A 23,475-nucleotide genomic window follows, 5' to 3' on the forward strand; every position below is an offset into this window, starting at 1 on the left:
CAATTTTAAGAAGGACTCTCAAAACAATACAAATACATGCAAACTCAACAACTTGCTGCTAAATGATCTTTGGGTTAACTAAGAAATTAAGGTGGAAATAAAATTTTTTTTGAATTGAATGCAAAGGGTGACACAACTAGCAAAATCTTTGAGATATGGCAAAAGCAGTGCTAAGGAGGAAGTTCATAGCATGAAATGCCTACATCAAAGACAGAAAGATCACAAATTAACAACCTACACCTCAAGGAACTAGATAAAATAAGAAAAAAATAAACCTAAACCTAGCAGAAGACAAGAAATTTTACTGGCACAATTCAGAGCAGAAAGAAATGAAATTGAAACCAAAAAAATACAAAGGATCAATAAAACAACAAGTTTGGTTCTTTGAAAAGATAAACACAATTGATAGACTACTAGCTAGATAAACCAAGAACATAAGAGAAAGGACTCAAATAGGCTCAATCAGAAATGAAAAAAGAGACATCACAACTGATACCACAGAAACATAAAAGATAACCTGAGACTACTATGAACACTTTGACACATACAAACTAGAAAATCTAGAGGAAATGGATAAATTTTTGGAAAATCATAATCCTGAAGCTTGAATCAGGAAGAAACAGAAATCCTGAACAGACCAAAAATGAGTAGAAAGATTGAGTATGTAATAAAAATTCTTCCAACAAATAAAAGCCCAGGACCAGACTAATTCACAGGCAAATTCTACCAGATCTATAAAGAACTGGTACTTATTGTATGAAAACTATTCCATAATATCAAAATGGAGGGAATCCTCCTTAACTCATCTTACGAAGCCAGTTTCATACTGACACTAAAACCAGGAGAGGACACACAAAGAAAAGAAAACTACAGATCAATATCCATCATTAACATAAATGCAAACTCTCAACAAAATACTAAACTGAATCCAATTATCCCATCAAAAAAATAATTCACCACAATTGAGTTTCATCCCAGTGATGCAAAGATGGTTCAACATACACAAATCAATAAATGTGATTCACCACATAAATACAATTAAAAACAAGAGCCATATGATCATCTTAATACATGCAGAAAAAGCATTTGATTAAATCCAACACCTCTTCATGATAAAAACTCTCAACAGACTAGGAATAGAAGGAACATATATCAAAATAATAAAAGTCACATATGAGAAACCCACAGACAACATCATACAGAATGGGGTAAATTAAAAGCATTCCCATAAGAAATGGAACAAGACAAGGATGCCCACTTTCACCGCTTCTATTCAACATAGCACTGAAAGTCCTAGCCAGAGCAATCAGGCAAGAGAAAGTAATAACGTGCATCCAAATGATAAAAGAAGTCAAACTATCCCTGTTTGCTGATTATATGATCTTGTATCTAGAAAGTCCTAAAGATTCCACCAAAGACTCCTAGAATTGATAAATAAATTCAGTACAGTCTCAGGTCACAAAATTAATGCACACTAATCAGTTGCCTTTCAACCCACTAAAAACAGCCAAGCTGAGAATCAAATCAAGAATTGACTACTATTTACAATAGCTGCAAAAAATATCTAGGAATATACTTAACCAAAAAGATGAAAGACATCTACAAGAAGAACTAGAAGACACTTATGAAAGAAACTGTTGATTATACAAATTAATGGAAAAATATCCAATGCTCATGGAATTGAAGAATCGATATTGTTAAAATGTCCATACTGCTCAAAGTGATTTACAGATTCAATATCATTGCCATCAAAATATCATCATTTCTCACAGAATTATAAAAAACAATCATAAATTTCATATGGAATCATGAAAGAGCCCAAATCGCTAAAGGAATACTAAGCAAAAAGAATAAATCTGGTGGCATCACATTATCCAACTTCAAATTATACTACAAGGGTAGAGTATCCAAAACAGAATGGCACTGGTATAAAAGTAGACACCTAGATCAATGGAACAGAATAAACAACCCAGAAATAAATCCATATACCTACAATTAACTGATCTTTGACAAAAAAGACAAAAATATACAGTGGAAAAAGGAAGCCCTATTCAATGAATTGTGCTTGGAAAATTGAAGAGCCACATGCAGAAAAATAAAACTGGATCCCTATCTTTTACCATACACAAAAATTAACTCAAGATGGACTAAAGACTTAAATGCAAGACCGCAAACCATAAAAATTTTAGAAGAAAACTTAGGAACTGGACATTGGCCTAGGCATAGAATTTATGACTAAAACTCCAAGAGCAAATATAACAAAAAAGAAAGTAAATAAATGGTAATTAATTACATTAAAAAGTTCCTGAACAGCAAGTGAAATAATCAACAAAGTAAATAGACAATCTGCAGATTGGGAGCCAATATTCAGACATTTTTCAAAAGAAGATATACAAATGGACAACAAGCATATGAAAAAATGCTCAACATCACTAATCAAAAGGGAAATGTAAATTAAAAGCACAATGAGAAACTTCCTTACCCCTGTCAGAATGGTCATAATTAAAAAGTTAAAAAACTATAGAAGTTGGCACTGATGCAGTGAAAAGGGAATGCTTATACACTGTTGGTGGGAATGGAAATTAGTACAACCTCTATGAAAACAGTATGCAGATTCCTGAAAGAACTAAAAGTAGACCTACCATTCAATCCAGTAATCCCACTACTGGGTATATACCAAAAGGAAGACATCCTGTCAAAAAGATATCTGCACTTTTATTTTTATTACAGCACAATTGCAAAGATATGGAATCAACCTAAGCGCCCATTAGTTAATGAGTGTATAAAGAAAATGTGGCTTATATTATACTATGGTGTATATACGATACATATATCATATATACACCGTATATACACATACATCCTATATACACCATGGAATACTACTCAGCCATAAAAAAGAATGGAATAATGACTTTTGCAGAAACTTGGATGGAACTGGAAACCGTTATCCTAAGTGAAATATCTAAAGAATGGAAACACAAATACCACACGTTCTCACATATAAGTGGGAGATAAATAATAGGTATACATCATTTACAGAGTGGTATCATACACTTGGGAAAATCAGAATATGGGAAGGTGGGAGGCAGGATAAGGGATCAAAAATTATCTGTTGGTACACATTCATTACAAAGATTGAGATTTTAAAAAAAGAATAAAATATGAAGAATAATTAAAAAAATAAAATAAAATAAATTATCTGTTGGGTACAATGTACACTCTTTGCATAAGAGGTACATTAAAAGCCCTGACTTCACTACTACACAATTCATCCATGTAAAGAAAAACTACTTGTATCACCTAAATCTTTTCAAATAAAAAAGAAAAAGAAATTCTGGACCTGATGTATTCATCAAATGAAATATAAAATACATTTGAATGCTTTGACAAAGACTGCATCAAGAAAAAGAAAAAATTTCAGAATTTGAAGACAGGTCTTTTGAAATAACATAGTAAGACAAAAATAAAAAAGAATAAAAAAGAATGAGAAAATTATTTGTGACAAAATAGGACACCACAAAGTGACAAAATACAGGAATTTTTGTGTCCTATAAGTTAAAGAGAAAACAAAACTAAAAGAACACCTATTTAAGGAAAAAACATTCTTTTATGTTGAGTATTTTTGTTTTATTTTTTTTTTTTTAATTTCAGCATATTATGCCCCATATGTTGAATTTTAAGAGTTATTTAGGCCTAGCCCCAGTCAGGACCTGAAGATGTTCACCAACATTCTTTTCTAGAAATTTTATGTTTTACATTTAAGTCCACAATGCATTCTGAGCTAATTTCTGTATAAGGTGTGAGACTTTAGTTGAGGGTCTTTTATTTTTTTGCTATGGATGTCCAATTGCTCCAACACTAATTGTTAAATAGACTATCTGTCCTCCATTGAATGGCTTACACTTTTGCCATAGCTTAGTTATCTATATATCTGTGTAACCACTTCTGGGTTCTCTATTCTGTTTCATTGATCTATATGTCTATCCCTCCACCAATATCACACTGTCTTAATTACTGAAGTCTTAACATCAGGAAGTCATTCTTCCCACTTCATTCTTTTTCAAAATTGTGTTGGATATTCTAGGGCCTATACATTTCCATTTATATTTTAGAACAAGCTTTTTTATAACTATATAAGAATGTTGCTGAGAATTTTGACAGGAATTGCATTAAAACTATAGATTGATTTGGAGAATATTGACATCAAGTCTTCCAATTCATGAACATAGTTTCTCTCTCCAAGTACTTACATCTTCTTTTAATCCTTTCAACAGCATTTTATAATTTTAATCATATAGATCTTTTATATATTTTGTTAGATTTATACCTAAGTACTTAAATGTCTTTGAAGCAATTGAAATAGCCATTTTTCACTTCAGTTTCTGCATATTCACTGTACTCATATAAAAATGAAATTGATTTCTGTGTGTTGATTTTGTATTCTGTGATCTTACTGAATTCACTTATTAGTTGTAGCAGTTTTATGATAGATTACCTAAGGTAGACTATGTAATCAGTGATGTATCTTCAAATGAAGAGATATTTCCTTTCTAATATGTAAGCATTTTATTTCATTTTCTTGCTTTATTGTAATGACTAGAACTTTCAGTACTATGTTAAATAAGAGTGGTGAGAACAGACATCCTTGGCATGTCCCTATCTCAGAGGGAAAGCATTCAGTCTCATCATTAAGTATAATGTTAGCTGTGGATTAAAATTTTATTTGAAGAGAAAAATAAAAGGTTCCAAAAATGCTTCCAAAGCAAGGAAAAAAGAAAAAAGTATCTAAAAGAATAACCAATTTTGGAAAGGGGCATATCATTTTTCACAAAATAATTGTTATTTAGAAGAATACCACCAAAGAAGACCAAGCCTTCTGTCCACTTACAAGTAAAAAAGAGCATGGTCTCATCCAGACGAATGGTCTTTGGCTTGATACATAAATCCACACTTGCAATGTCCATGCTGTGCTGGTGAGTCTTAGAGTTGTAGCAAGATGCTGAGCAGCAGTTGTCTTGAAGCCAGACATAATCAAAGCACATCACAGTGTTAGCATATTGCAGTTCTAGGGAAAAGATCACATTCGTAAAAAAAAAAAAAAAATTATTAAGAAAACTTAAAAAAATCTGTAGCCAGAAAACTTTCTTTAAAAAGTCTTCTACCAAGAAAGAAATAAGACCAATAAGGGGGAGGGGAGGAATTTTCTCCTTATCAGATATTAAAATGTACTATAGAACTGCAGTCCCCAACCCCCAGGCCACGGACCAGTACCAGTTTGTAGCCTGTTAGGAACTGGGCAGCACAGCAGGTGAGTGGTGGAACAGCCAGCTTCATCTGTATTTACAGCCACTCCCTATGACTCACATCACAGTCTGAGCTCTGCCTCCTGTCAGATCAATGGCAGCATTAGATTCTCATAAGAGCATGAACCCTACTGTAAACCATGTATATGAGGGATCTAGTCCGTGTGCTTCATATAAGACTCTAATGCCCAATGATCTGAGGTGGAGCTGAGGCGGTGATGCTAGTGCTGGGGAGTGGCTGCAAACACAGACTATCATTAGCAGAGAGGTTTGACTGGACAATAAATGTCATGCACTTGAATCATCCCCAAACCATCCCCACACCTGGTCTATGGACAAACTGTCTTCCATAAAACCGGTCCCTGGTACCAAAAAGCTTGGGGATTGCTGCTACAGAAATTCTATAATTAAAATGGTGTGATGTTGGTATGGGAATAGACATATAAAACAATGGAAGAGTATAAATACCCAAAAATATACTTAAATGCATATGGAAATCTGGTATGTAATAAAGTGACAGTAAAAATCACTGGGGAAAAGAATTTTTAAATAAATGGTGTTAGGACAACTAGATAGCTATTTGGAAAAAGATAAATTTGTGTCCATATCTCATGTTTCACCAGGTCACTAAGATAAACTCAAAATATGTAAGAGTTCTAAATTTGGAACATAAAACTATTCAAGTATTTTTTTATTTCAGAAAAATATGAAAGTACAAACATTTTGGTTACATTTTATATCTTTCCCTCTCTCCAGGTAGGGTTAGAGGTATGCCCTTCCCCTCCACAATGCTCACCACATCCCTCAGTTGTGAGTCTACCCCCCAACCCCCTAATCCCTGGAAAACACCACCACCACCACCATTTGAGCACCATAGTGTTTATCAGTCAGTACCAATTTGATGGCGAGTACGTGTGGAGCCTATTCTTCTGATCTTGTGTCACCTCACTTTGGATAAGGGGCTTAAGGTCAATCCAGGAAAATATAAGCAGTGCTAGATCACTGTCGTTTTTTATAATTGAGTAATATTCCATTGTATACATATACCAAATTTTAAGAAAGGAAACATGGGTAGGGTACAGTATATACAGGAGGTCCTTGTGCTATTATGGCAAATTTTCTGTTAGTTTGAGGTTATACCATAATGAAAAGGTGCAAAAAACATCAAAAACTAGGTTACTCATTTTAAAAAGGTAAATAAAAGAAGATAGAATTTACCAAAGAAAAGAAAAATAAATTCTGGCTTGATATCATTCAGAAAAGTAAATTTCTAATAAAATGAAACATAAATATTAAAAAAATATGTTGACAACCTTGAGGTAGGAAATTCTGTTTTAATATGACACAAAAGCATAAAAGATGAATTTATCTACATGGAAATAAAAACCTTCTGTTTTATAAATACTATAAAAACAAACTTAAAAGTAAGTAACAGGAAAAATTTCATAACATAAAAGGATTAATACCCAGCATATAATCCTTGTCATTAAAGATAAAGTTCTAACAGAAAAATGGGTGAGTGATGTCAATAGAAAAGTTAACCAAAAGTGACCAATAAACATATGAATTGCCCCCAGGCTTAATAGTAATCAAAGGAATGTGTGTTGAAACCAAAATGGGATACCATTTTATATACATCAGAACAGGAACATTTTAAAAATTCGATTAAAATGAGTGTTTTTAAGGATGTGGGGAGGCCGGGCACGGTGGCTCACGCCTGTAATCCTAGCTCTCTGGGAGGCTGAGGCAGGCGGATCGCTCAAAGTCAGGAATTCAAAACCAGCCTGAGCAAGAGCGAGATAATGTCTCTACTATAAATAGAAAGAAATTAATTGGACAACTAATATATATAGAAAAAATTAGCCGGGCATGGGGGCACATGCCTGTAGTCCCAGCTACTCGGGAGGCTGAGGCAGTAGGATTGCTTGAGCCCAGGAGTTTGAGGTTGCCGTGAGCTAGGCTGACACCATGGCACTCACTCTAGCCTGGGCAACAAAGTGAGACTCTGTCTCAAAAAAATAAAATAAAATAAAATAAAGTAAGGATGTGGGGAAATACATATGCTCAAACATTTAGCAGTAGGAGTATAAATTGTTAAAGTCACACTAGATGGCAATCAGGAAGTTTCTATAAAAATAATAAAAACTGTGTATTTATTGTTTGACCAAGAAATTCACCTCTCAGTATTTATTTTATAGAAATTGTTACACACGTGGAGGAGCACATAAATATATTCATAATAGTGTTGTTTATAATAGCAAAAATATTAGAAAATAAGACTAAATGTCTATCATTTCGGGAAGTGGGGGAACAGCTGAATAAATTGTGGTTTATCCCATTATAAGATATTAAGTAACAGTTTCTTTTCTTTTTCTTTTTTTTCATCATATTATGGGGGTAAAAATATTGTTAAGGTTACATATATTGCCCTTGCCACCCCCCCTGCCCCGCTGAGTCAGAGTTTCAAGCGTGTCCATCCTTCACACTCATTATGTAAGTATACACCCATCCCCTTCCCCCGCCCCACCCACCCGCCACCCAATAAAAGTGTTTTTTTTACATTTTGGTTACATTTTATATCTTTGCCTCTCCCTAAGAAGGGTTTGAGGTATGCTCTTCCCCTCCACAATGCTGACCAGATCCCTAAGATGTGGGTCTACCCCCCCATCCCCGCCCCAAATCTCTGGTGAACACTATCACCATTCAGGCACCATAGTTTTAATCAGTACCAATTTGATGGCGAGTACATGTGGAGCCCATTTTACTGATCTTGTGTCGCCTTACTTTGGATAATGGGCTTAAGCTTAATCCAGGACAGTACAAGGGTGCTAGCTTGCTGTTGTTTCTTAGAATTGAGTAATATTCCATTGTGAACATATACCAAATTTTGATTATCCTCTCATAAATTGATGGGCACTTGGGCTGCTTCCATGTCCTTGAAATAGTGAATTGTGCTGCCATAAACATATGGGTGCAGATGTTTTTATAATAGAATGTCTTATGCTCTTTGGGGTAGATGCCTAACAAAGCTATTGCTGGGTCGAATGATATTTCTATTTCTAGCTGTTTGAGGTATCTCCAAATTCTTTTCTACAAAGGTTACACTAATTTTCAGTCCCACCAGCAGTATAAGAATGTTCCTGTCTCTCCACATCCTCACCAGCATTTGTTGTTTTGGAATTTCTTGATACAGGCCATTCTCACTGGGGTCACCTGGTTATCTCATTGTCGTTTTGATTTGCATTTCACTAATGATTTTCTTAAAAATGGTGTACCTATACTCTTCCCATTGACTTCCACTGGCATAATCATTCTCATTTTAAAGACAAGAAAACTAAGGATCAGAGATGTTAAGTAACTTTGCAAGATATACTAATCATTAGGTGGTAGAGCTAGGATATGAACACAAATTGTACAACTTCATAGCTCACTATACTAACGAATCCCAAAGTGTAGCCTTGCGAATCTGGAGTTGAGACTTCTGGAAAAGCACAGTGAGGATCTTGGCAACTTCTCTCCCCCAAAAGCAATGATAAAAATGGTCAAAACTTAAAAATGACCATTGTAGCACTCAGGACATTTTCTAACAACATATAATAAATTAAGAAGTATTCATTCTATTTTTAATTTATGGACTTCCATGCTGTTTTCCATAATGGCTGCATTAATCTACATTCCCATTATCAGTGTACAAGAGTTTCTTTTTCTCCACATCCTTTCCAATACTTAATTGTATGTCTTGTCTTTTTGATAGTAGGTATCCTAACTGGTGTTAGGTGGTATTTTATAGTAGTTTTGATTTGTATTTTCCTGATTATTAGTGATGTTTATCTTTTCATATATCTGTTGGCCATTTTTATGTTCTTTGGAGAAATGTATAATTAGATCCATTGCCCATTTTTTAAATTGGGTTATATGTTTCCTTGCTATTGAGTTTGAATTTCTTATATATTTTGAATATTAGCCCTTGGCTTGCAAATATTTTCTCCCATTGTGTAGGTTTTCTCTTCATTCTGTTGATTGGTTTCTCTGCTGTGCAGAAGCTTTTTAGATTGATGTAATTCCATTTGATAATTTATGCTTTTGAAGTTATATACAAAAAATATTTGTCCAGACCAATGTTATGAGGCTTTCCTCTTCAGTTTTCTTCTCGTAGTTTTAGAAGGTCTTATGTTTCAGATGTTATGTTTAAGTTTTTTTTATCTGAATTGAGTTGATTTTTGTATATGGTATGAGATGAGAGTCTAATTTAATCCTTTTGCCTTCTGTGTATGTATCCAAAGGAAATGAAATCACCACCTTGTAAAGACATCTGCACTCCCATATTTATTGCAGCATTATTCATAAAAGCCAAGATATGGAAACAGCCTAGGTATATCTGTCAGTGTATGAATATAAGAAACTGTGATATATATGTGTATATACACATATACCACAGTGGAATATTATTCAGCTTTTAAAAAGGAGGAAATTCTGCCATTTGCCATAATATCAATGAACCTAGAGGACATTATGCTAAGTGAAATAAGCCAGGAACAGAAAAACAAATACTGCATGATCTAAGTTACACGAGGAATCTAAAAACAAACAGTCAAATATACACAGAGAATAAAACAGTGGTTATCAGGGGTATGAGGAGAGAGGAGAAAATGGGAGATGTAGGTCAAAGGATACAGAGTTGCATATTTGTAGGATGAACAAATCTAGAGATTGAATGTACAATATGAGGACTACAATTAATAAAAATGCATTATATTTGGGATTTTTGCTAAATGAGTAGATCTGTAGCTCTTGCCACAAAAAAATGGGTGACTATGTGAGATGATGGATATGTTAATTTGCTTCACCATAGTAACCATTTTAGAATATATATGTATCTCATAACATCATGTTATATGCTGTAGACATACACAATAAAATTTATTTTCAAAAAAAAGCTTTTATACAGGAAAAAATACTGAACTTTGGGTAAGAACAATGGGCATCTGTGATGTGCTTTAGCCTGAGATGCTCCCACTCACTATCCACCACCCCTACCTCCATCAGCAATAGTTTCACAAAGGTGGACAAACCAAGAAAAATAGTAGCTTTACTGCAAATGTGGACTAATTGATTTGGAGCAGAGCACACATAAAAACTCCATGTCCCTGGGTGTTGTTGAAAATCTTTGGGGAAGGCATACTGGTTGGGGCAAGCAACAGACCAGAAGAATAGTCAGTACCCTAACAAGGAGATAAAAGGAATGAGGCAGCTATAATGGGCCTTGAAATGCTCCCATACATCCCCAATGTTTGGAAGGTTGTGCAAATATGCAATGCTGGGTGCACACTGAAGAGAGACTGGAAATGGCCCTATCATCTACACACCCATAGATGAAAATGAAGCTTTGTGCAGGCACAAAGGAGACAAGAATGACAGAAAGTAAAAACCATGGCAAACTTTTAAATAGTCTGAACTTTGAATGTTTGCCCCAAACCGTACACAGATCCACTGGCAAAGGAAAGAAGCTTTACTGGCTTAGGTTTTTAAGCATAACCTCTGACTAATAGTTGGCTGGCGAATAAACTATACGAGGGTTTCTCACCTGATGCCTCAACCAGTTACTATGGATATTGGGATCAGATAATATTTTGTTGTAGGACACTGTCCTATTCATTATAAGATGCTTAGTAACATCCCCAATCTCTACTCACCAGATGTCAGTAGCATCTTTCTCTCCAGTTGTGCAAAGAAAAAATGTCTCCAAATAATACCAAATGTTCCCTGAGGGTCAAAATAGACGCCCTCAGAGAGCCACTGGGCTATGGTGACCCCAGTGCAATGCCTAGGAAGCCATACATAAAAATAAAAACAACAAATAAAAATAAAACCTCAGCAGAGATATCAGTTGCAACACACTGCAGGAGACATAGACTCCATAGAATTACTCCAGGCAAGTAAACAAATAAACAAATACACCCAAAACAAACAAAAATAATACCCCTGGGGAGGTCAGCCTCAGCTTCTACAACATATTATCTAAAATGTACAGATTTTCAATGACAAAAAAATGAAGTATATATAGAAACAGAAGGGTAACTTATGCATAGAAAAAAAAAGCAGGCAACAAACTCTCTGAGAATAATATTATACAAAAGCATATTGTCTAAGTCACGCGTGCAGATAGAAGGAAACCTACTGCCTATAAAAATGTCTTTTCCTTCTAACAGTCAGGCTTTATAGGAGAGAAGCAGAGTGAACCATTGGCTTTCTTTGAGTCACTTTGTGAGCAACTGTTCCTTCAAGGTATATGCCAGTTGGATATTTGGAAATTCAAATATTGTTTTATTAATCTTCCATATAGTTTTCTTGTTATCAAATTCATTTAGTTCTGCTCTGATTTTGTTATTTCTTTTCTTCTGCTGGGTTTGGGTTTGTTGTCCATCCTTTTCCAGTTCTGTAAGATGATTTGTTAGATTGTTTATTTGTAACCTTTCTGTCTTTTGGATGTAAACATTTATGAATATAAATTTTCCTCTCAGGACTGCTTTAGCTGTGTCCCACAGATTTTGATAACTTGTGTCTCCTTTATCATTTAGTTCAAAGAATCTTTTGATTTCCATCTTAATTTCTTCTTTAATGCAATAATTGTTCAGCAGAAGGTTATTTAGTTTCCATGATTTTGTGTAGAGATGAGAGTTTCTGTTGGAGTTGATTTCTGATTTTATTTCACTGTGCTCTGAGACGATGCATAGTGTAATTTCTATTTTTTAAAAATTTTTTGAGACATGCTTTGTGGCCTATGATATGGTCAATCTTAGAGAGTGTCCCATGAGTTGATGAGAAAAATGTATATTCAGTAGTTTTGGGGTAGAATGTTCTGTAAATGTCAGTCAGGCCCATTTGTTCTAGAATTATGTTTAAGTCCACTGTTTCTTTGTTTAATTTCTGTTTGGGGGATCTGTCTTGTTTTGTCAGAGGGGTGTTCAAGTCCTTGGCTATTACAGTGTTGCTGTTTATGATTTTGTTTAGATCAAGTAGGATTTGCTTTATGAATCTGGGTGTACCTGAGTTAGGTTCATAAATATTTGGAATTGTTATATCTTCTTGGGTAATTGTACCCTTCACCATTACCATCTTTGTCTTTCATTACTTTTGTTGATTTGAAGACTAAGTTATGTGAAATCATAACTGCCACACCAGCTTTCTTTTGGCTTTTGTTTGCCTGAAATATTGTTTTCCATCCCTTCACCTTGAGTGTGAATAAATCCTTGTGGGTTAGATATGTTTCCCGAAGACAGTAGAACTTTGGATTGTGTATGCTTATCTATTTGGCCAGCCTATGTCTCTTTAGTGGACAGTTCAAGCCATTCGCATTTATTGAGAGAATTTATAAGTGGGGCAGATTTCTGTTCATCCTGTTAAGTTGAACTCTGTTGCTGTGCTTTCTCTCTGGAGTCATTGTGTTACTGGACTTTGACCTTTAGCTTTTGGATGATTTTACATTTGTGTTTATTGTGCTGATCTGTGTGTAACACTGTTTTGAGTACTTCCTGGAGGGCAGGTCTTGTCTTAATGAATTCCCTCAGTCTTTGCTTGTCTGAGAAGGTCTTTATTTCTCCTTCATATATGAAACTTTGTTTTTTGGGGTACGAGATTCTAGGCTGGGCATTATTCTCTTTGATAAGAGTGAGAATACCCCCTCATCTCTTATGACTTGTAAGGTCTCAGTTGGGAAGTCTGTCACTATTCTGATGGGTTTTCCTTTGTAGGCTATCTGCTTCTTACGCCTTACAGTTTGTAGGATGGTCTCTTTCATGGTTATTTTGGCCAGTCTCATGACTATCTGTCGTGAAGACTTCCTGTTTGCAACGAATCTCCCAGGAGCCCTTTGAGCTTTTTGTACCTGGATATCTAGATTTTTATCAATGCCTGGGAAATTTTCTTCCATTATATCCTCAAATAGTTTATCTAACACTTGTGTATTTTCTTCTTCACTCTCATGCATACCTATAATTTTCATGTTAGGCCTCTTCACATAATCCCACGTTTCTTATAGGCTTTGATGTTTCCTCTTATTTCTCTGCTTGGTTCTTTCAAAAAAAAATGACTTCCCTCTTGCTAGATTAATGAGAAGCAGGAAAAAAGGAATCTACTAAGCCCCATGAGGAATGAAAAATGAGAAATTACAACTGATACCATGGAAATACAAAATATTATCTATGAATACTATAGAAACCTCTATTCACATAAACTTGAAAACGTGGAGGAAATGGACAAATTCTTAGAAACACAGAACCTCCCTAGGCTCAATCAGGAAGAAATAGAATTCCTAAAAAGAAAAGTCCTGGACCAGATGGTTTTATATCCGAATTTTACCAGACCTACAAAGGAAAACTGGTGCCTATCCTGTAGAAGTAATTCCAGAACATGAATCAGGAAGGAATCCTCCCTAACACATTTTTTGAAGGCAAAAACACCCTAACACCAAAATCAGGAAAGGATGCAACAAAAAAAGAAAACTACAGATCAATATCTTTATGAAATAGGTGTGAAAATTCTCAACAAAATCCTAGCAAATGGAACTCAGGTGCTTATCAAAAAGTAACCCATCATGAGTAAGTGGGCTTCATTCCAGCAATGGAGGGATGGTTCAACATATGCACATGTATAAATGTAATTCACCACATTAATAGAAGCAAAAAAGAAAAGACCACATGATACTCTCAAAAGACACAGAAAAAGCATTTGTCAAAATTCAGCACCTTTTAATGACAAGAACGCTTAACACAATAGGAATAGATAAGACATACCTCAAAATGACAAACCCACAGCCAACATTGTACTGAATGGGGAAAAATTGAAAGTATTCCTGATTATCACTGGAACCAGACAAGGTTGCCCAGTAGCACCACTACTATTCAACATAGTGTTGGAATTCCTAGGCAGAGCAATCAGACAAGAGAAGGAAATCAGGGGCATCCAAATGGGGGCAGAAGAGGTCAAACTATCATTCTTTCATGAAGATATGATCATATATTTAGAGAATTCCAAAGATTCTGCCATGAGACTACTGGAATTGATAAACAAATTCAGCAAAGTCTCAGGTTACAAAATCAATCTATACAAATGAATACTAGTCACATATGCCAACAACAGTCAAACTGAGAACCAAATCAAAGACTTAATACCATTAACAATAGCAACAAAGAAAGTAGAATACCCAGGAATATATTTAACTAAGGTGAAAGACCTCTACAGGGAGAACTATGAAACACTGAGGAAGAAAACAGCAGAGGACTTAAACATGTAGAAAACAATACCATGCTCATGGGTCAGCAGAATCAACATTGTTAAAATGTCTATACTACCAAAAGTGATCTACAGATTCAATGCAATCCCTATTAAAATACCATAATCACTTTTTACAGATCTATTAAAAATAATTCTACGTTTCATATGGAACCAGAGAAGGCCCCGTATAGCCAAAGCAATCTTAAGCAAAAAGAACAAATTGAGAGGCATCAATTTACCAGACTTCAAGTTATAATACAAGGCTATAGTAACTAAAACAGCGTGGGACTGGAACAAGAACAAAGACATAGACCAATGGACTAGAACTGAGAACCCCAATATAAAACCATCCTCATGTAGTCATCTAATCTTTTGCAAAACAGACAAAAACATACACCGGGGAAAAGAATCATTAATCAATAAATGGCACTGGGAAAATCAGATAGCCACATGTATAAAAGTGAAACAGGATCTGCATCTTTCCCCTCTCATGAAAATTAACTCATGGTGGATAACAGACTTAAACCTAAGGCATTAAACTATAAGAATTCTAGAAGAAAATGTTGGAAAACTCTCTTACAGACATTGGCCTAGGCAAAGAATTTATGAAGAGGATCCCAAAGGCAATCACGGCAACAAAAAAAGCATATAAGTGGGACCTGATCAAATTGAAAAGCTTCTGCACAGCCAAGAAAACTACCACCAGAGCAGACAACCTACGGAATATGAGAAAATATCCACATTCTACACATACAATAAAGGGCTAATAACTGGCATCTATATAGAATTCAGGAAAATCAACAAGAAAAAAATCAAACAATGCTATTAAAAAGTGGGCAAATACATGCACAGAAAGTTTCCAAAAGAAGACAATGGCCAAGAAACATATGAAAAAATGCTCAACATCTCTATTCATCAGGAAAATGCAAATTGAACGCATAATGAGATATCACTTATGTCCAGTGCAAATGGCCTTTCTCAAAAAGTCCCAAAACAATACATGTTGGCATGGATGTGGAGAGATAGGGATAGTCCTACACTGTTGGCACGACTGCAAACTAGTACAACCTCTGTGGAATGTAATATGGAGATACCTCAAAGCAACCTGAGTTGACTAAGACATCCATACAAAAGAGATTGTACATGGCTCAAAAAAGCCTAAAATATTTACTATCTGGCTGCTTTAGTCAGTTCAGGCTGCTATAACAAAAATACTATAGACCGAGTGGCTTAAATAGATATTTATTTCTCACAGTGTGGAGGTTAGGAAGTCCAAGATCAAAGTTTTGGCCAATTTGGTTCCTGGTGAGTGTCGTCTTCTTGGTTTGCAGATGGCTGCGTCCTTGCCATATCCTTACTTGGCGTTGGGGGGGAGGGAGGGGGGAGGGAGGGAGGGGCGGGGAGGTCTCTTATTAGGGCACTAATCCCATCATGAGGACTCTACTCTTATGACCTAATTACATCCCTCTATTAAATGCCTCATCTCCAAATACCATCACACTGGGATTAGAGCCTCAACATACAAATTTGGGGGAAGCATAAACATTTAGTCCATTGAACTGGCCCTTCGTGGATGGAAGTTTGCTGACCCCTGTGATAATCCATAGCAGAAATTCCTTTTTCACCTTCTTCTCCTCTTCTAGGGAGTTAGAAAGACAGGTAATACTACCACCTTGATGGCATTTGAAACATCCTAACTGATCTCTCTGGCTCCATCTAAGCTCCATGCATCGATCAGAATAATCTTTCCAATGACATTTAGCTTAAAACCCTTAAGTAGTTCCCCATTCCAACAAGGTAAAGACCAATCAAATTGAAATTGCCTATGAGGCTCTACATAATGTGGCCTTTGTCAATCTTTCCAGCTTCTTTTATCAATCCTTCCTTGCATTTCATGTAGTAGTCCATATGGGCCAATATGCCATCTTCTCTGTACCCTTCAAATTCTTGTACGTGCAGTTCTCTCTGATAGAACATTCCTCCTCACCTCCTCTGCCCTCTTTTACTGCCTAATTCATACTCAATATTCATGACTCAACTCAGTAGTTGTAATCTGTAAGCAGTCATTCATAAATTTCCAATTTGGATTAAGTAACTTTCTACTATGTTCTTATGGCACCCTATATATTGCCCAAATACATTTATCACAGTCTTATAATTGTCTGTCTTTGTCACAAGAATGTGAGTACCTTGAGGATAGGAAATGTACTTTTTCATCACTGCATGCTTACCACAATGCTTAGCTCTTGGTCAGAGCTCATTAAATGTTGTTCAAGTAAATCAATGATAAATCAATAGTAAATCAAGCAGTTTTCTAGTTGCCTTATTGGTAACTCCAACATAGGCCACATATCAGAAGTGAAAAGTATTCTCTCATCAAAACTACAAATAATCTTCTCCTGCCCTACAAGAGACATAGTAATCCTGACTATCTGCTACATCCCATTTTCAGGTTGAGTTGCTAGGTACGTAAGCAGTACAGTAGTGGAATAATCTGTACTATGCAGTTGGACTCACCTTTTAGCAAGCTCCAATATATCCCCTTCATTTTAGTTAAGTTGGTATGCTTACTGTCCTTTCATTGACTGGAGCTTATTCTTATCATTTCATTCATCATTTTTCTCCTTGAAATCACAGATTCCTCTAAAGACCATCTTCTTCAAAATCTAGACAAAATTTCATTTATTCAATGTACCTTCCTTTAATATCCTATGTTCTCTTTGACATTAAGTATTTGGTAGGTATCAACTGAATCTACATTTGTGTATATCATAACCTATTTATGCGTCTTATATTCATTTATTTTCTTTTGTTTCATGGACTATACATCTTACACTGAAAAAGGGACTCTGCTTCCATATTCAGTTCTCTAGTTCTCAGCTCTCTATGAAATCAGCACTCAACAAATGCTTATTAATTAGACCTCATCAAAGTTTCAATACAGAAAAGAAACTTGGAACTCAACTCATCTCTTTCATAACCCACATTTAATCAATCACCAAGGTCTGTTGATTCTACCTCCTAAATATCTCTGAAATCCATATGACCTCTCCATTTCTATTCCTTTCTTGTGTTACATTCAGGTTTTAGCCATCTATAGACAGGGGGACTCCATTAAAGGATTATAAAAATCAGAGTAGTAAAATCAGATTGTATTTTAGAAAAAGCATTCTAGTTTCTGAATTGGGAATGGATCATCGGGGGAGAAAGACAAGGCTCTAGTAATGTTGGTAGGATAGCTACCTCCTTGCTCCTCAATGCTGCTTTTGGATCACTATTTCTTCCTCTTTCCTCTAAAACCAAAGCTCCTTTGAAGCTTATGCCATCCTACACAATTCTTTACTCCTTTTCATTACCCTAAGCAAGTGCCTCCTGTTCACTCTCCATTTTTAATGATGATCAACTTACTGTTGCCCACTTTACCCCTTTCCCTGTCACCATTCTTGGCAACTTTATCACCATTAACTGCAGCACATTCAAAATTTTCATTTTAAACACCCCATACTCTGACCACCACCTGTCACCATTCCAGTTCAATTATTCTGGCATTCCACACTCCAATAAGCCTTCAACCCCATAGAGAGCTCCAATCCATTGATCCCAAGCTCCTTCCACTATCCAACATCTTGTATCCTTTAATGGTTTCATTTCCCTCCTTACAGAGCCCAGAATCCACGGTCTATCATTTTGATCAATTCCCTACAAATGGCTTTAACTTCTTTGCCGCCTTTCTCTGTGTGCCATACTTTCCTGGCAAAGGCCCAACCATGGTAAACTCAAGTTTCTATCTCCTCTGTGCCTGCAGCCAAGAAAGTGAAGAACATTGATTTAGAATTTTTTCTTTCTGTTTTTTTTTTGTATTTTATTTTATTATTTTTTTTTATTTTTTTTATTTTTTATTTTTTTATTTTGGCATATTATGGGGGTACAGATTTTAAGGTTTCAATAAATGCCCATTTCCCCCCCTACCCCCAAAAGTCTGAGTCTCCATCATGACCATCCCCCAGATGGTGCACATCTCACTCATTATGTATGTATATACCCACCCCCCTCCCCTCTCCCACCTGCCCAATACCCTATTACTGTAGCTCCTATGTGTCCACTTAGGTGCTACTCAGTTAATACCAGTTTGCTGGAGAATATATCTGGTGCTTGTTTTTCCATTCTTGGGATACTTCACTTAGTAGTATGGGTTCCAGCTCTAACCAGGAAAATATAAGATGTGCTATATCACCATTGTTTCTTAGTGCTGAATAGTACTCCATGGTATACATATACCACATTTTATTAATCCATTCTTGGATTGATGGGCACTTGGGCTGTTTCCACAGCCTTGCAATTATGAATTGTGCTGCTATAAACATTCGAGTGCAGGTGTCTTTTTTGTAGAGTGTCACTGGATCATTTGGGTAGATGCCCAGCAATGGGATTGCTGGATCAAATGGTAGATTCACTTGTATCGCTTTAAGGTATCTCCATATTGCTTTCCACAGAGGTTGAACTAGTTTGCAGTCCCACCAGCAGTGTAGGAGTGTTCCTCTCTCTCCGCAACCATGCCAGCATTTATTGTTTGGAGATTTTTTTTTTAATTGTTTTTTTATTTTGGTATATTATGGGGGTACAGATTTTAAGGTTTCAATAAATGCCCATTTCCCCCCTCCCCCCAAAAGTCTGAGTCTCCATCATGACCATCCCCCAGATGGTGCACATCTCACTCACTATGTATGTATATACCCGCCCCCTTCCCCCCTCCCACCTGCCCAATACCCTATTACTGTAGCACCTATGTGTCCACTTAGGTGCTACTCAGTTAATACCAGTTTGCTGGAGAATATATCTGGTGCTTGTTTTTCCATTCTTGGGATACTTCACTTAGTAGTATGGGTTCCAGCTCTAACCAGGAAAATATAAGGTGTGCTATATCACCATTGTTTCTTAGAGCTGAATAGTACTCCATGGTGTACATATACCACATTTTATTAATCCATTCTTTGATTGATGGGCACTTGGGCTGTTTCCACAGCCTTGCAATTATGAATTGTGCTGCTATAAACATTCGAGTGCAGGTGTCTTTTTTGTAGAGTGTCACTGGATCATTTGGGTAGATGCCCAGCAATGGGATTGCTGGATCAAATGGTAGATTCACTTGTATCACTTTAAGGTATCTCCATATTGCTTTCCACAGAGGTTGAACTAGTTTGCAGTCCCACCAGCAGTGTAGGAGTGTTCCCCTCTCTCCGCAACCATGCCAGCATTAATTGTTTGGAGATTTTTTGATAAAGGCCATTCTCACTGGGGTTAAGTGATATCTCATTGTGGTTTTGATTTGCATTTCCCTGATGATTAGAGATGTTGAGCATTTCTTCATATGTTTGTTGGCCATTCTTCTGTCTTCTTTAGAAAAATTTCTGTTCAAGTCCTTTGCCCACTTTTTAATGGGGTTATTTGATTTTTTCTTCCTAATTTTCGTGAGTTCTAAGTATATTCTAGTTATCAGTCCCTTATCGGATGCATAGGATGCAAAAATTTAATCCCATTCTGTAGGTTGTCTGTTTACTTTCATGACTATTTCTTTGGCTGTGCAGAAGCTTTGTAGTTTGATCATGTCCCATTTATTTATTTTTGTTGCTGCTGTGATTGCCTTTGGGGACTTCTTCATAAACTCTTTGCCCAGGCCAATGTCTAGGAGAGTGTTCCCAACTTTTTCCTCTAGAGTTCTAATAGTTTCATATCTTAGGTTTAAGTCTGTTATCCAGCGTGAGTTGATTTTTGTGAGAGGAGAGAGGTGTGGGTCCTGTTTTAGCCTTCTACAGGTAGCTATCCAGTTTTCCCAGCACCATTTATTGAAGAGGGATTCTTTTGCCCAGCTTATGTTTTTGTCTGCTTTGTCAAAGATTAGATGGCTATATGAGGATGGTTTTATATCAGGATTCTCACATGTGTTCCACTGGTCAATATTCCTGTTTTTGTGCCAATACCATATTGTTTTAATTACTACAGCTTTTTTTTTCTTTTTTTTTTCTTCCTTTTTTTATTTCGGCATATTACGGGGGTACAGAATTTAAGGTTTCAATAAATGCCCATTTCCCCCCCTCCCCCCAAAAGTCTGAGTCTCCATCATGACCATCCCCCAGATGGTGCACATCTCACTCATTATGTATGTATATACCCGCCCCCCTCCCCTCTCCCACCTGCCCAATACCCTATTACTGTAGCTCCTATGTGTCCACTTAGGTGCTACTCAGTTAATACCAGTTTGCTGGAGAATATATCTGGTGCTTGTTTTTCCATTCTTGGGATACTTCACTTAGTAGTATGGGTTCCAGCTCTAACCAGGAAAATATAAGATGTGCTATATCACCATTGTTTCTTAGTGCTGAATAGTACTCCATGGTATACATATACCACATTTTATTAATCCATTCTTGGATTGATGGGCACTTGGGCTGTTTCCACAGCCTTGCAATTATGAATTGTGCTGCTATAAACATTCGAGTGCAGGTGTCTTTTTTGTAGAGTGTCACTGGATCATTTGGGTAGATGCCCAGCAATGGGATTGCTGGATCAAATGGTAGATTCACTTGTATCGCTTTAAGGTATCTCCATATTGCTTTCCACAGAGGTTGAACTAGTTTGCAGTCCCACCAGCAGTGTAGGAGTGTTCCTCTCTCTCCGCAACCATGCCAGCATTTATTGTTTGGAGATTTTTTTTTAATTGTTTTTTTTATTTTGGCATATTATGGGGGTACAGATTTTAAGGTTTCAATAAATGCCCATTTCCCCCCTCCCCCCAAAAGTCTGAGTCTCCATCATGACCATCCCCCAGATGGTGCACATCTCACTCACTATGTATGTATATACCCGCCCCCTTCCCCCCTCCCACCTGCCCAATACCCTATTACTGTAGCACCTATGTGTCCACTTAGGTGCTACTCAGTTAATACCAGTTTGCTGGAGAATATATCTGGTGCTTGTTTTTCCATTCTTGGGATACTTCACTTAGTAGTATGGGTTCCAGCTCTAACCAGGAAAATATAAGGTGTGCTATATCACCATTGTTTCTTAGAGCTGAATAGTACTCCATGGTGTACATATACCACATTTTATTAATCCATTCTTTGATTGATGGGCACTTGGGCTGTTTCCACAGCCTTGCAATTATGAATTGTGCTGCTATAAACATTCGAGTGCAGGTGTCTTTTTTGTAGAGTGTCACTGGATCATTTGGGTAGATGCCCAGCAATGGGATTGCTGGATCAAATGGTAGATTCACTTGTATCGCTTTAAGGTATCTCCATATTGCTTTCCACAGAGGTTGAACTAGTTTGCAGTCCCACCAGCAGTGTAGGAGTGTTCCTCTCTCTCCGCAACCACGCCAGCATTAATTGTTTGGAGATTTTTTGATAAAGGCCATTCTCACTGGGGTTAAGTGATATCTCATTGTGGTTTTGATTTGCATTTCCCTGATGATTAGAGATGTTGAGCATTTCTTCATTTGTTTGTTGGCCATTCTTCTGTCTTCTTTAGAAAAATTTCTGTTCAAGTCCTTTGCCCACTTTTTAATGGGGTTATTTGATTTTTTCTTCCTAATTTTCGTGAGTTCTAAGTATATTCTAGTTATCAGTCCCTTATCGGATGCATAGGACGCAAAAATTTTCTCCCATTCTGTAGGTTGTCTGTTTACTTTCATGACTATTTCTTTGGCTGTGCAGAAGCTTTGTAGTTTGATCATGTCCCATTTATTTATTTTTGTTGCTGCTGTGATTGCCTTTGGGGACTTCTTCATAAACTCTTTGCCCAGGCCGATGTTCAGAAGAGTGTTTCCAACTTTTTCCCCTAGAGTTCTAATAGTTTCATACCTTAGGTTTAAGTCTGTTATCCAGCGTGAGTTGGTTTTTGTGAGAGGTGAAAGGTGTGGGTCCTGTTTTAGCCTTCTGCAGGTGGCTATCCAGTTTTCCCAGCACCATTTATTGAAGGGGGATTCTTTTGCCCAGCTTATGTTTTTGTCTGCTTTGTCAAAGATTAGATGGCTCTATGAGGATGGTTTTATATCAGGATTCTCACATCTGTTCCACTGGTCAATATTCCTATTTTTGTGCCAATACCATATTGTTTTAATTACTACAGCTTTGTAGTATAGTTTGATATCTGGCATATTAATGCCTCCCATGTTGTTTTTGTTGCCTAGAATTGCTCTTGATATTCGGGGTCTTCTTTTTTTCCTTACGAAGCATAAAATTATTTTTTCTATATCTTTGAAGAATGCTGATGGGATTTTAATAGGTATTGCATTGAATCTGTAGATCAGTTTGCGTAGTATAGACATTTTAATGATGTTGAGTCTGCCGATCCACGAGCATGGTATGGATTTCTATCTGTTTACATCCTCTGCTATTTCCTTCCTCAGTGTTTCATAGTTTTCCCTGTAGAGGTCTTTTATGTCCTTGGTTAAGTATATTTCTAGGTACTTTAATTTCTTTGTTGCTATTGTGAAGGGAATTGAGTCTTTGATTTTGTTCTTAATTAGATTTTTGTTGGCGTATATGAACGCCTCTGATTTCTATGTATTGATTTTGTATCCTGAGACTTTACTAAATTCATTGATCAGTTCCAGGAGTTTCTTGGTTGAATCCTTGGGTTTTCTAGATACAATATCATATCATCAGCAAACAGTGAAAGTTTGATCTCTTCTGCCCCTATTTGTATACCTTTGATTCCATTTTCCTGTCGGATTGCTGTAGCCAAGACTTCCAGTACTATGTTGAACAAAAGTGGAGATAGTGGGCAGCCTTTTCTGGTTCCAGTTCTAAGTGGGAATGATTTCAATGTTTCCCCATTCAGTATGATGTTGGCTATGGGTCTGTCATATATGGCTTGTATCACTTTTAGGTATGTC

At 36.4% G+C, this 23,475-nt stretch overlaps 1 protein-coding gene across 2 annotated transcripts in view; it reads right to left on the reverse strand.

The window, feature by feature from the left end:
* TMLHE (trimethyllysine hydroxylase, epsilon) overlaps positions 1-23,475 on the reverse strand; it is a 138,948-nt gene that overhangs the window by 99,226 nt on the left and 16,247 nt on the right. The window contains exon 1 of one of the 2 annotated variants that reach the window (XR_012916219.1): positions 4,892-4,979. Coding sequence is in view for 1 of the 2 variants with exons in the window: in XM_075999696.1 (XP_075855811.1) it covers positions 4,892-5,068 (177 nt within the window). In the remaining variant the exon portion in view is untranslated. Of the gene's footprint in view, positions 1-4,891; positions 5,069-23,475 lie in introns of those variants that run through there. The other variant, XM_075999696.1, reaches the window with a different exon arrangement.

Source organism: Microcebus murinus, unplaced genomic scaffold (genome assembly GCF_040939455.1).
Source record: "Microcebus murinus isolate Inina unplaced genomic scaffold, M.murinus_Inina_mat1.0 scaf001_hap2_Mmur4.0, whole genome shotgun sequence".
Classification (NCBI taxonomy): Eukaryota; Metazoa; Chordata; class Mammalia; order Primates; family Cheirogaleidae; genus Microcebus; species Microcebus murinus.